The sequence below is a fragment of the Lutra lutra genome, chromosome 9 (assembly GCF_902655055.1).
Source record: "Lutra lutra chromosome 9, mLutLut1.2, whole genome shotgun sequence".
Lineage (NCBI taxonomy): Eukaryota > Metazoa > Chordata > Mammalia > Carnivora > Mustelidae > Lutra > Lutra lutra.
In genome coordinates this window covers 41,395,605-41,408,914 of record NC_062286.1, presented here as the reverse complement: position 1 = coordinate 41,408,914, position 13,310 = coordinate 41,395,605, and the positions used below count along the sequence as shown (strand labels likewise).

At 40.3% G+C, this 13,310-nt stretch overlaps 2 protein-coding genes across 3 annotated transcripts in view; one reads left to right on the top strand and one right to left on the bottom strand.

The window, feature by feature from the left end:
* The window catches only part of DNAH6 (dynein axonemal heavy chain 6), a 229,344-nt gene that overhangs the window by 153,243 nt on the left and 62,791 nt on the right, over positions 1 to 13,310 (top strand). For both annotated transcript variants that reach the window (XM_047745429.1, XM_047745428.1), the window contains 3 exons: positions 3,151 to 3,330; positions 4,809 to 5,042; positions 10,086 to 10,221. In XM_047745429.1, coding sequence (XP_047601385.1) covers positions 3,151 to 3,330; positions 4,809 to 5,042; positions 10,086 to 10,221 — 550 coding nt within the window. The remainder of the gene's footprint in view (positions 1 to 3,150; positions 3,331 to 4,808; positions 5,043 to 10,085; positions 10,222 to 13,310) is intronic.
* TRABD2A (TraB domain containing 2A) overlaps positions 2,120 to 13,310 on the bottom strand; it is a 130,256-nt gene continuing 119,065 nt past the window's right edge. Inside the window, 4 exon segments of the mRNA XM_047745431.1 lie at positions 2,120 to 2,947; positions 3,459 to 3,523; positions 4,431 to 4,586; positions 5,102 to 5,243. The gene's annotated coding sequence lies outside the window, so the exon portion shown is untranslated.

The window sequence follows — 13,310 nt, the reverse complement described above, 5'->3', positions numbered from 1 at the left end:
CTGCCTTCGGCTCAGGTCATGATCCCAGAGTCTTGGGATCAAGCCTCACATCAGGCTCTCTGCTCAGCAGGGAGCTTGCTTCCCTTCCTCTCTCTCTGCCTGCCTCTCTGCCTACTTGTCAAATAAATAAATAAAATCTTAAAAAAAAAAAAAGGAATGAAATATTTGTACAAGGTTTGCGATAGCATTCCCTGCCTTCTCTCTGCCCACCACCACCACTAATGACTTCCTCCATAAAAACAACTGTGTTCATCTTTTTTTGTTTTGATTATTTGGGGTTTGACATCTTTTCTCTAAATCAGAGACTCATATTGCTACTTTCTGAGTTTTTCTTTTATACATTCACTGTTGTCTATACTTTTACCACTCACATACATACATACACACACACACACACACACACCCTCTTTCCATCCCCTAGCATGCCACTGTACTCATACCCTGATTACAGTTAAACATCCAGTGTTTACATTGTCTGGAAGTATGAAGGTCTGGGTACAAGTATTTTAGGGGGCTGAGGACAGGAGAAGAGCTAGGGTATCTGCAGCCATTGTGCATACATTTACCTAATCTCTTTGTTTTCATTATGGTACCTGGTCCTCAACTGTCCCTGTCTTCCTTCCATCAAAAAATCCTCTCTTTTAATTTCCCCAGGGATGAAACTTAAATTTTTCAGTCAGGGTGGGGAAAGGACATCTCCTGACTGGTGGGGAGATGACTTGGGAGTCTATTAACCAATTCTTATTTTAGGCCCTTCCCACTTCCGGTGGGATGCCACTAATTCTTAAGCCTTTGAAGGGGATTCTACTTTACACATTGGGTCACTTTTGGCTTTCTCCTTTGTCAGCTTTGGAATCTATTTTCCTGGATCTGCTAAGTCATTACCACTCTACTCTCTGCTTTCCAGTTCTCAAAATTTTATTGATATTTCCTCTTCCATTCTTCCTATCTTTGTGGGTTTGCACTGTTTTTAAAAATCCCTTTACTGGGGCGCCTGGGTGGCTCAGTGGGTTAAGCCACTGCCTTCGGCTTGGGTCATGATCTCAGGGTCCTGCGATTGAGTCCTGCATTGGGCTCTCTGCTCGGCAGGGAGCCTGCTTCCCTCTCTCTCTCTGCCTGCCTCTCTGTCTACTTGTGATCTCTCTCTGTCAAATAAATAAATAAAATCTTTAAAAAAAAATCCCTTTACTATAATTGTATCATGATGTCAGTAGGGCATAAGATAGATACATGTGTTCTGCCTTCTTTCTCTGTAAGCGGGTTTCGGTGTCTGCAGGTAGTTGTCTTAAAGATATCCTTTCTATCACGTGGAGATAGGACTGATTATTCCTGGCCTGTATTTTCTGCCACTTCCTGCCTATACTTTGTACTCCCTTAAACTCCCAGAACCCTCATTTTATTTTATTTTTAATTATCTCTACCCCTAACATGGGGCTTAAACCCACAACCCTGAAATCAAGAGCCACATGCTCCCCTGACTAAGCCTGACAGGTGCCCTCATTTTAAAATATGTCATATTCCCTAATCATTGCTGAGGTCTCAGGTCTCTTGGGCATAATATCTGTAAGTAGTTACTAAGCTCAACTGAGATACATAGTATAGTGTTCTCTGGCAAAAAGAAGAAAGTAGTCCACTTTGTTTTCTCTTTAGCCCTGGATTCTTCATTATCAGGGACTTGGGGTCCTCCGAAGAATAAAGAATTGTTTGCAGTGGGTCTCTTTGGTCCAACTACTCCCATATCAACTTCCTTTTTCCTACTCATATGTAAATGCTTTAGTTGAGTCCAGTATTGAGACTGAGGTCTTCCACTCAACTCTACCCTCTTTTGTCCCCTTAGGCTTCTACGTGGTCAATATAGAGAGTTTGAGCCTTTGATTTCCTGGAAAAATCTCTGAGTCCCCCTCTTCACTCTCTTGGAGGACAGGGGTTGACAGTCTAGAACTTAGCCACTAGCCACATGGGGCTATTGAGCACCTGAAATGTGGCTAGCCTGAATTAAGATGTGTTGTTAGTGTAAAATACACACCAGATTTCAAAGACTTAATTTAAAAAAAAGTTAAAAATCTCAGTAATTTTTAAATGGATTATATGCTAATATAAAAAACATATATTGGATTCTATTGGGCTGAATAAAATTATTGTTAAAATTAATTTCACTTGTTTCCTTTACTTTCAATAAACTTAGAAAAGATAGAATTATACATGTGGCTCACATTACGTTTCTTTTGGGCAGTCGGGTCTAGACAGAAAGCTTGTGCAGACCCCCTTTGAGCTCTCCTTTCAATAGAACCAATACCGAACAGCAGTTCCCACAGTGATTTTTCATGGCCCCTGCCCTAGACCCTTTGACTTTCTAGAAACAAACTCCCAACCCAGGAATATCCAGCTGAAAGAAATGGGCATTGGGAGAAGAGGACAGACAGGCAGCAATATAGAGAGACAAGGGAGCCAGAGAAGGGAACCTTAGAAAGCCCATTGGCCAAAAGGCTCCCCAGAACCACTAACCGAAAACAGAAAACCAAAAGAACAGCAAAGACCTTGCAACTATCTCCAACAACTTAGTTTTATAACCCTTCACAACAACCCTTCACAAACAAACCCTATCCCCAGGTTGGCCTTTGTCTACACCTGGGAACACTAGGGAAAGAAAGAGAATCTTAGTCTTCCTTGTTATTCCAGAGTAGAATGTGATAGCACTTCCTTGCACTCTCTCTCCACCCTCCTCTTTGGGGCAGTTTTGAGGATGCCCCTTCTCGCTTCATACCTTCTTCCGTTATGCGAACCCTATATCATGTGAGCACTGCTCATGGGGACGTCAGGGAGTAACTGGGAGTGCTGTGTTCGTGCTTCCCTTCCAGAAGTCACTCAGAGTCAAGTCTCACGGAAGTGCTGCTCCTGCTTGTCAGGGCTTCTTGTGTCACCTGTTCCTGTCTGCCTGTTCCACATTCTGGAAGGAAAGAGGTATAACTCAGACAGAAGGTCATGGAGTCCTGAGATTCAGTCGTTCTATCTGGGGACCTCCCCACTATGATAATCGTTAATTCACTGTATCCTGATTTCTTTCCTAGACCTAACTGGATATACTCCAAAACTCCTACCATTTTTCTTCTTTCTAAAGGGTTAAGAACTTGTTTTCATGTCTTTATTCAGATCACTTCTGGTGCCATTAAAGTCAGACTAAAGGAAGCCGAGTCCACTGAGATGATGATCAATGTCGCTCGTGAGAAGTACCGCCCAGTAGCCACTCAAGGCTCCGTCATGTACTTTGTTATTGCGAGCCTCTCAGAAATAGATCCTATGTACCAGTATTCATTAAAATACTTTAAACAGGTAAGTGTGTTGTTTTGTCAGTGAACTTTATTTCTTTGGCTTCCCTTTAAACCTCATTGAGTTACTTTTGCCTCAGACAGTTTGTGAGTCTAGTTATCAAGTAAGACCCCCTAGGAGTTCGGAATTACCTGTTCAAGAGCGCCTCCATCTGCCATGTGTTCTCAACACTCAGGTGTCCAGTATGCACAGAAAACTGCCGAGGAAGAAAAGAAAGATTTTCTTTTGGCTTCCTCGGCTAACTAGCTTGTTGGTTTTCCTTCTTGCCTGCCTTTCTTTTTTCCTTTTAAGAGTCACAGTTCCATGCTGTTTGTTTATACCATCTCTACCATAACCCAACTTCCTTTCCACTGTTAGATTTTTCTGTGCTGTATCTCAAGTCTCTGACAGCATTGACCTTAAGCAAATTGGTTTCTGTATCTTTTATCCCCCAGAACTTTCTATACAATAGGCTATCCCAACCCCTCACCACACCTTCCCAACCTTTTTTAGACAAATCGTACATGCCCTGCTCTCCTGTCCTTGGTTCCTTCCCACTCCCCCCATATTACAGTGAGACTTGTTTTTTGCACAGTCTCTCTTCTTCATCTCATATCCACTGCTGAATCTCATCAGATTTCTCGTGAGTAGGATATTTTCACCTCCCCTTTGTGGCAGCAGTCCATCTCTCCCAAGAGCAAATGCAGTGTCACAAAGCTTCAGCAAGCAGTGTCAATTTACCTGAAGATTTCCAGGGGAGACAGCAAGTTTGCGTCACCCCTTATACAGCAGAATTACCGAGCATCCCCAGTAGCGCGCTCTGTTCACCACAAGGTTTCTCTCAGCTACCAGTGATGTCAAGGTTCGCCATGTTTTATTTTGGCACTAAGCATCACATCTTCACGGGATTTTGAACTTCTCTTCTTCTTGTCAGGTTGTTAAAGAAAGCTCAATCCTCTTTTCTTCTAAGTGTGTTAAAAAACACCTCCATTTCCCTTTGTCAACCCAACTTTGGAGAGAATTAACAAGGGCTTTCCCTTAAATTGTGGAGAAAATTCTAACACATTGGTCCCACAACCTAACGATGATCTTGGGGGAGAGCCAAGAAAAGTATATGACCTTACCTTGCCCTTATGTCTCTTACCCCAAAATGATTATCAAATCCAAGTTAAGGATATGAAAAAACCGGTGGTGCCACCTCACCTCTATTTTCCTGTGTTCCGCCTCACATCAAGATGATACTTTCTGAATACTATCAAGAGTTCAGCAGTGGTTCATTTCTGAAAAATGGGGAGAGGAAAGGGAATGCAGAAAATAAATATCACTTATCAATCTGGGGATGAATTCTGGACATTTCATAGTACAGTAGTCCTCTCCTGTGCTGCTATTTACCCACTGACTACAGGACCCGGAAGCGAAGGAGTGAGGAGCAGGGACTTTTTTTTTTCCTCCACAGAAACTGAATTAAGTCAGAGACATTAATAGTACTCTCTTTCCCACAGTTGTTCAATACAACAATTGAAACTTCTCTAAAGACAGATGATCTGCAGCAGCGCTTGGAAATACTGCTGGAACAAACTCTTCTAACCGCTTATGTCAATGTTTCAAGAGGACTTTTTGAACAACATAAGCTCATCTATAGCTTTATGCTCTGTATTGAGATCATGCGTCAGCAAGAAAACTTAACTGATGCTGAATGGAATTTCTTTCTCCGGGGTTCTGCAGGATTAGAAAAGGTACCTATCTCATGTTTGGATTGTAAATGTTATTCTAGATAGGGCCCACAAGCACCTACCAGTGGTCTGCAGTGGCTGAAGGTGATATGTTTGGCCGTGTGACCCGGCAGGGCAGGCTCTGGGGGCCTAGGGGCCAGGCTCCATCTCCAGTAGCTGGGCAAGGTCGGTAAATGTAGCCTCTTTAGGCAGCGCTGTCCTCACCTATACAAAAGTGATGTCGGGAGTAACCAATGGGCTAGTAGATGTGAGCATGTTTTGAAAAGTTGACCATCTTACAAATATGAAGAGTTAAAATTCAATCAATGTTGTAATTCACAGACTTGGCAATACTGTTTGGGAGATCATGACTCCCTCTTGCCTGGACACATCTTTCATTATAAAGCACAGGAACTAATATGACTGAACTGCCTCCTTCCCAAATACTGTAATACAAGCTCTCCTGCAGTTTCCTTCTTTGTGTTCATCCTTTTGTCGAACTTGCCCCAGCCGCTTAAACTAGTCTGCCTCACCCACACACCACAAATTGGGTAGCCCACAGAAGTGAGCAACAGCTCCCCCCACTCTTACCTACAGTTCCAGCTTACCCCACTCTAGATGCCCATCTTGAGCCCCGTCTTCGGGGACACCACTATTTGAGCCTCTGTGTATCACTGAGAGGTTGGGACTTCATGCCTTTTTTATTTGACTCTCAGTGCCCTATGTTCCCAGGACAAGCCCAGACAGGACCTCTCCACCAGACATCCTTCCTTCCCAATCCCCACCCATCTTGCACACGTGCATATTCTATTAATCCTTGCTTAAAGCAATCTTAACTTCATAATCACAATTCACACTTCAAAGAGCTTGCTATGTTTTTTAATTTTTAAAAAAATTTTTATTTATTTATTTGATGGACAGATCACAAGTAGGCAGAAAGAGAGAGAGAGAGGAGGAAGCAGGCTCCCCGCTGAGTAGAGAGTGCTATGCGGGGGTTGATCCCAGGACCCTGGGATCATGACCTGAGTAGAAGACTGAGGTTTTAACCCACTGAGCCACCCAGGTGCCCCTTGCTATGTGTTTAGAGTTTAACAGCTTATTTATCTCTCTCAGTATTCTTCTTATGTGAGTTCCTAATTTTATCTCTAGCCTGCAGATAGACAATTAGGCACAGAGATTAAATAACTTTTCATGTTCACATACTTAATAGGGTTTGGAGCCAGTGCTGGAACCCTCAAGTCAGTCTGTAGAGCCTGCCTCCTACCTGCTTCACTCTGTTGCTGACTATTAGTGGGTCACTCAGTCAGGCTCTTTACTTTATCATCCTTCTCACAACATTCTTTAAGAGCCTTATTTACATTTTTCTCAAGCAGATGCTTGAAGATGTTAAAGAACTTTCCAGAATCAGATAACTAACGCATGACAGAAACTGATTCCAAAGCCCATGTCCATTCCAGTACTACCTGCTACTTCTCATGAGCCACATATTTTGAAAACAAATGTAAAAAACGTTTTAAATACCATCAAACAAAAAACTTAGTCAGAAATCATCTTAAGATACTTCTCAAATTTTTTATTAAAGCTTCTTTTCTTCTATCACAAGGAAATTGGAATGATTCTTGGCTAATTTTTTTTATAAATATGTTTGGAAGGTATCTTTTATCTAGTTACTTTATTTAGTTACTAATATCTTAATACTGGTATTTTCCATTTTAATCCTAATGCTACATAGCAACAGAATCAACAGAATAGAAAAGCAAACTGCATGATCATCATAGTAGACACAGAAAAAACATTTGACAAAACCCGACACCTTTTCATCATAAAAACACTCAACAAACTATACATAGAAGAGAACTCCCACACCTAGATAAAGGGCACGGACACAAATCCACAGTAACAACATACTTAGTGGTGAAAGCCTGGGTGCATTCTCTGTAGGATCAGAAACAAGACTAGCATGTCTGTTCTAACAATTTCTTTTCAGCATTGCACTGGAGATCCTTGCTAGCTCAATTAGGCAAGAAAATGAAATAAAAGACATCCAGATGAGACAGGAAGAAGTATCTCTATTTGCAGAGGACAAGATTTTGTATATAGAAAATACTAAGGGATGGGCACCTGGGTGGCTCAGTGGGTTAAGCCGCTGCCTTCGGCTCAGGTCATGATCTCAAGGTCCTGGGATCGAGTCCCGCATCGGGTTCTCTGCTCAGCGGGGAGCCTGCTTCCCTCTCTCTCTCTGCCTGCTTCTCTACTTGTGATCTCTCTCTCTGTCAAATAAATAAATAAAATCTTTAAAAAAAAAAAGAAAAGAAAATACTAAGGGACCTACTAAAAAATAATTGAAGTATTAGAACTAGTAAATGAGTTCAGCAAGTTTGCAGTATACAAGATCATTATACAAAATTAATTTGTATTTCTCACAGATGCTTGCAAGGGACAATATGAAAATGCAATTAAGAAAAAATCCATTTATTGGGGCACCTGGGTGGCTCAGTGGGTTAAGCCGCTGCCTTCAGCTCAGGTCGTGATCTCAGCGTCCTGGGATTGAGTCCCGCATTGGGCTCTCTGCAAAGCAGGGAGCCTGCTTCCCTCTCTCTCTCTCTCTCTCCCTGCCTGCCTCTCTGCCTACTTGTGGTCTCTCTCTGTCAAATAAATAAATAAATAATCTAAAAAAAAAAAGAAAAAATCCATTTACAATGGCAGTAGAAAGAATGAAACTCATAGAAAGAAATTTAACAAAAGATGCTCAAACTTATACTCTGAAAACTACAAAACATGTTGAAAGATATTTGAGGACCTAAATAAGTGGGGGAAAAAAATCCCACAAACATGGACTAGAGGCTTAGTACTGTTAGGATGGCTAATACTACCCAAAGTGATCTACAGACTCAGTGAAATCCCCATCAGAATCCCAGCTGACTTCTTTGTAGAAATCAGCGAGTTTAAAGTTCATATGGAATAGCAAAGGATCCAGATCCCAAAGCTCACTATAAAGCAGCAATAATCAAGACCGTATGATACTAGCACAAAAACAAATGGATAAATGAAATCAAATATGAAAGTCTAGAAATAAAAGCATGTGTCTATAGTCAACCAATTTTTTTTAAAATTTTATTTATTTATTTGACAGAGAGAGATCACAAGTAGAGAGGCAGGCAGAGAGAGAGGGGGAAGCAGGATCCCTGCTGAGCAGAGAGAACCCGATGTGGGGCTCGATCCCAGGCCCCTGAGACCATGACCTGAGCTGAAGGCAGAGGCTTTAACCCACTGAGCCACCCAGGAGCCCCTATAGTCAACCAATTTTTGATAAGATTGCCAAGATAATTCATTGGGAAAAGTAGTCTTTTTAACAAATGGTGTGGGCCAGCTGCGCCACATGCAAAACAGTAAAACTAGATCCTTATATCACACCATATATAAACTAAAATGTATCAAAAGCCTAAATATAAGAGCTAAAGCTCTTGTTAGAGCACATGGGAAGAAGTGTTCATGACTGCATGTTTCACGATGGATCCTTAGACATGATACCAAAAGCATGAGCAACAAAAGAAAAAAATAGATAAATTGGACTTTATAAAAAATAAGCATGCTTTTGTTTTAAAGAAAACTTAAGAAAATGAAAAGACAATGCACAGAATGGGAGAAAATATTTGCAAATCATATCTGAGAAAGGATTTGTATCAGGAATATATAAAGAACCCTTACAACTCCACAATAAAATGACAAATGACCCAATTTAAAAATAAACAAAGCTCCTGTATAAATATTTCTCCAAAGAAGATAAACATAAGCACATGAAAAGATGTTCAAGATCATTATTCATCAGGGAAATGCAAATCAAACCTTAAGGAGATAGCATTCATCCCTACTAGAATGGCTAGAATCAAAAAGATAATAACCAGTGTCAGTGAGGATGTGGAGAAATCAGTCCCGTCATAAACTGCTGACTAGAGCAAACAATGCTGCAGCTACTTTGGAAAATGGTCTGGCAGCTCCTCAAGAAAAATATAGAATTTCTATATCACCCAGCAATTCAACTCCTGGGTGTGTATCAGAGAGAAATGAAAATATGTCCACACAAAAAATTTGGACATTAATATCCTAGCAGCATTATTCATAGTCACCAACAAGGTGGAAACAACCCCAATGTCCATCAACTGATGCGTGAATAAACAAAATGTTGTCTACTCATCACAACAGAATATTATTCAACCATAAAGAGGAATGAAGTACTGATGCGTATCACAACATGAGTAAACCTTCAAAACATTAAGCAAAAGCAGGCAGTCACAAAAGACCATGGATTATGAAATTTGATCTATATGACTTTTCCAGAACAGACACATCTGTAGAGACAGAAAGCAGTTTAGTAGTTGTTTAGGCTGGGGGCATGGGAAGATAGGAGGATAGTAGCTAAAGAATACCTGGGGTTTTTTGAGGAGAGGAAATGTTCTAAAATTCACTGTAGTGATGGTTGCATAAGTCTGAATTTACTAAAAGACATTGGATTGTATGCTGTAAATGGATGAATGATATGGTATGTGAATTTTATCTCAGTAAATCTACTTAAAAATTATTATAGAACCTCAGGCAAATATTTAAGAAATGTTCAAGGTATTAGTTTCAGCCTGTGATCCCAGCTGTTTCTCTCTTTTAAAACTGTTCACCTACATGTAAGTGCTCCATGGAATAGTGCCATGAAGCTAGTCTTCATGGGAAAAAAACACAGAAGACTGTCTGGAGGGTGGGAAGAGACTGGTGTGATGAGTTGGGGCACAGACTAGAAGTCAGCTTCACACATTTAATGTTAACCCTTCACCAGGTGAACTGCTTTCTGCAAATGTCACCCTGGAAAGCCTTCACCAGCTGCACTTCTGAGCAAAGGTCTACAGGTAGAACTGGTTCAACATCCTTTCTGTCTCACCCTATCTAGTTCCTTGTCCTAGGCAAATAGTTATTTTCAACATGCTGTTGGAGCTTGCTTTTTTCACTGAGACAAGGAGAAAACCTATTTTGTGGCTGTCTTTGTGAATTATTACTCATTTTCTTTCTGTCTTCTAATAGGAACGCCCACCCAGGCCTGACGTTCCCTGGCTGCAGCCTGCCATGTGGTTTGCGTGCTGTGACTTAGAAGAATTGTTTGGAGTTTTTGAAGGACTCACACAATATATACTGTTACACCCTATTTCTATACGAATAGGTAATATGTCAAAAAGGATCTGCTATGAGAAGTTGTAAACAAGCTCGTAAATCCTGACTTTGATGTCTCCCTTAACCTCTTCTGCTATATCAATATTTTTCAATAGGAAATTTCTTCATTATTAAGAAAATGTGAACTACTTGTTTTCCCAGTTCAATGCTTGAGTTGAATGCTTGGCCCATGAATTCCCAAGATTTTATATTTACTGTTATCTTCATTTTAAGGGGATATACTTAACTCAAAGAATTACCTTAGCTGCATCCCATAGATTTTCTGGTTGTTGTGTTGTTTTTTAACTTTTCACTGAAGGATTACATACATATGGAAAAGTGCACAAATCAAAATGGTACAACTTGGGGCATCTGGGTAGCTCAGCTGGTTAAGCGTCCAACTCAATCTCAGTTTATGAGCCACCACCCAAATCAGAAACTAGAATAGTACCAGCCTTCCAGAATCCTCTCCATCACAGGACCCTTCTCCTCTTCCCCAGAGGTAGTGCTCTGAATTATAACATTCTATGTTAATTTTCTCCCAAAGTTTTAATATGTAGCCCTGTCATTTCTAAAAGTACACTTTTTAGTTTGAAAACATTAAGGATTTGGGGAACTCTCTTTTTATTGTTTATAATTTAATTATGTTATGGAACTGATACTCATGGGTCGCATGAAATTGATTCTTCGTAATTTTTTTTAAAAGATTTTATTTATTTATTTGACAGAGAGAGATCACAAGTAGACGGAGAGACAGGCAGAGAGAGAGAGAGAGAGGGAAGCAGGCACCCTGCTGAGCAGAGAGCCCGATGTGGGACTCGATCCCAGGACCCTGAGATCATGACCTGAGCCAAAGGCAGCGGCTTAATCCACTGAGCCACCCAGGCGCCCCAGATTCTTCGTAATTTTTTTAAGGTTTTATTTATTTGTCAGAGAGAGAGAACTTGTATGCAAGCACAAGCAGGGGGACTGATAGGCAGAGGGAGAAGCAGGCTCCCTGTTGAGCAGGAAGTCTGATGCAGGACTCGATCCCAGGACCCTGAGATCATGACCTGAGCTGAAGGCAGATGCTTAACCCACTGAGCTACTCAGATGTCTCTCTTTGTAATTTATTTAGATTTCATTCTTCATAAAATGTTCTATGTGTGTTTTCTTAAAAAGAAGATCCCATATGTGACCTTTAGCCCAAAGTTATTGTGGTATTTATTTTATTAATGTTTTTTATACTTGATCTGTCAGTTTCTAAGAGAGGTATGAAGGTATACAACAATGATTGCCAACTTCTCTTTGAAATTCCAAAAATTTTCCCATCATATCCTGTGAAACTATGCTATTCAGTATAAATAGGCTTAGGATTATTATCTTCCAGTAAATTATTCTTTTTTTATTAAATAATATTCTTCCAGGTACACCTGGGTGGCTCAGTGGGTTAAGTGTTCAACTCTGTCATCATTCATGAGATCACGCTCCATGTTGGGCTCCACGGTTAGTGTGGGGTCTGTTTGAAGATTTTCTTTTTCCCTCTGCCTCTACTCCATTCAAATAATTAAATTAAAAATAATAATAACTAAATAATATTCCTCTTTAAGTAGTTATTTTTTGCCTTAAAATATATTTTCTAATATTAATGTAATTACAGCACAGTTCTCTTGGTTAGTTTTCCTGCTCTATGTATTTCCATACTCTTTATTTTTTTAACTCTTTTGTGTGATTAGTCTGTTTTTGGTGTATCTTTAGTGGAATTTTGTTGTTTTGAACAGTGCAAGAGTCTCTCTTTAGAGACTCTTTTTTTAACATGAAAGTTTTTTTTTTTTTTAAGATTTTATTTATTTATTTGACAGACAGAGATCAGAAGTAGGCAGAGAGGCAGGCGGGCAGAGGGGGTGCGGAAGCAGGCTCCCCGATGAGCAGAGAGCCCTATGCAGGGCTCGATCCCAGGACCCTGAGACCATGACCTGAGCTGAAGGCAGAGGTTTTAACCCACTGAGCCACTCAGGTGCCCCAGGAAAGTTTTAATTCAGTATTTATTAGAGTTATTGATCCACTCCAGGGGCTCTCAACTGTGGAAGGTTTTTGTCTCCCAGGGGGCATTTGGCAGTGTTTGGACATTATGGTCTGGGGTGGTAGTCCTGGCATCTCAGAGGTAGAAACCAAGGATGTGGCTAAACATCCTGCAACGCAAGAACAATCCTCCAGAACAGATAAGCACTTGGCCCTAAATGCCCATCGTACTGAGAATGAGAAGCCCCGATCTATATGGACTTACTTCTATCACCTTATTTTGTGGAGATTTTTTTTCTTGACAGCCTTTGTCTTTGCTTCATTTTTTTTTTTCTTCTTTCTGGTCTTCAGGTGGCTTCTCCATTCTTTTATTTACCCCATACTTATTTGAAGTTCAGTGTTCTAGTTCTAGTCTTATACTTGTAATATGATCACTCTTACACTTGTAATATGAATACTTATTCAACTAGTAAGTGTGGTGATTTAAAGTCTACATGGACCAGAATTTCTAGTATCTAAACAAACTTCTTTGATTTCTAAATAAAGACTAGAAAAAATGAAATGCTTTTCAATAAATACATCAAATAGAAATGATGTTTCTATGTTGTGGACTGGTCAAACAAGGCAGCTAGAGATAGAGGTAGAAGACAAAAAGAAAACCACTTAATAGGAGAAACCTAGAGATGACCAGTTAGGGACAGAACCAAAGCAGAAAGAGCAAACTGGAGCCTCAGAAACACAAAGGCAAAGAAAGAAGGGATGGAGGGGCGGGATGGAGGCCAGAAGGCAAAGTAATTCTGGAAACAACTCATAATATCTGGACAAAAGGTACCAGGTGTTGTCCCTGTCAGTTGGGACTAAAATTTCAGCTATTCATAACAATTTTCCTGCTTTCATTTGTTAAATTTCAGGTTTTATTCTGGAAATCCTGCACAATTGTGAAGGTTGTATGGTAGGATGGCTTGTGTTCTAAAAGTGAGCTCTAGATCTTTGCAGGTGACCTTAGATGACCTTTAATAATTAATTCCAATGTCATTCTTGCCTTCAAAAGCTTCCTAATTGCCTTAATCTCTTGTCTTTGATGGTTTCTAAGTGCTT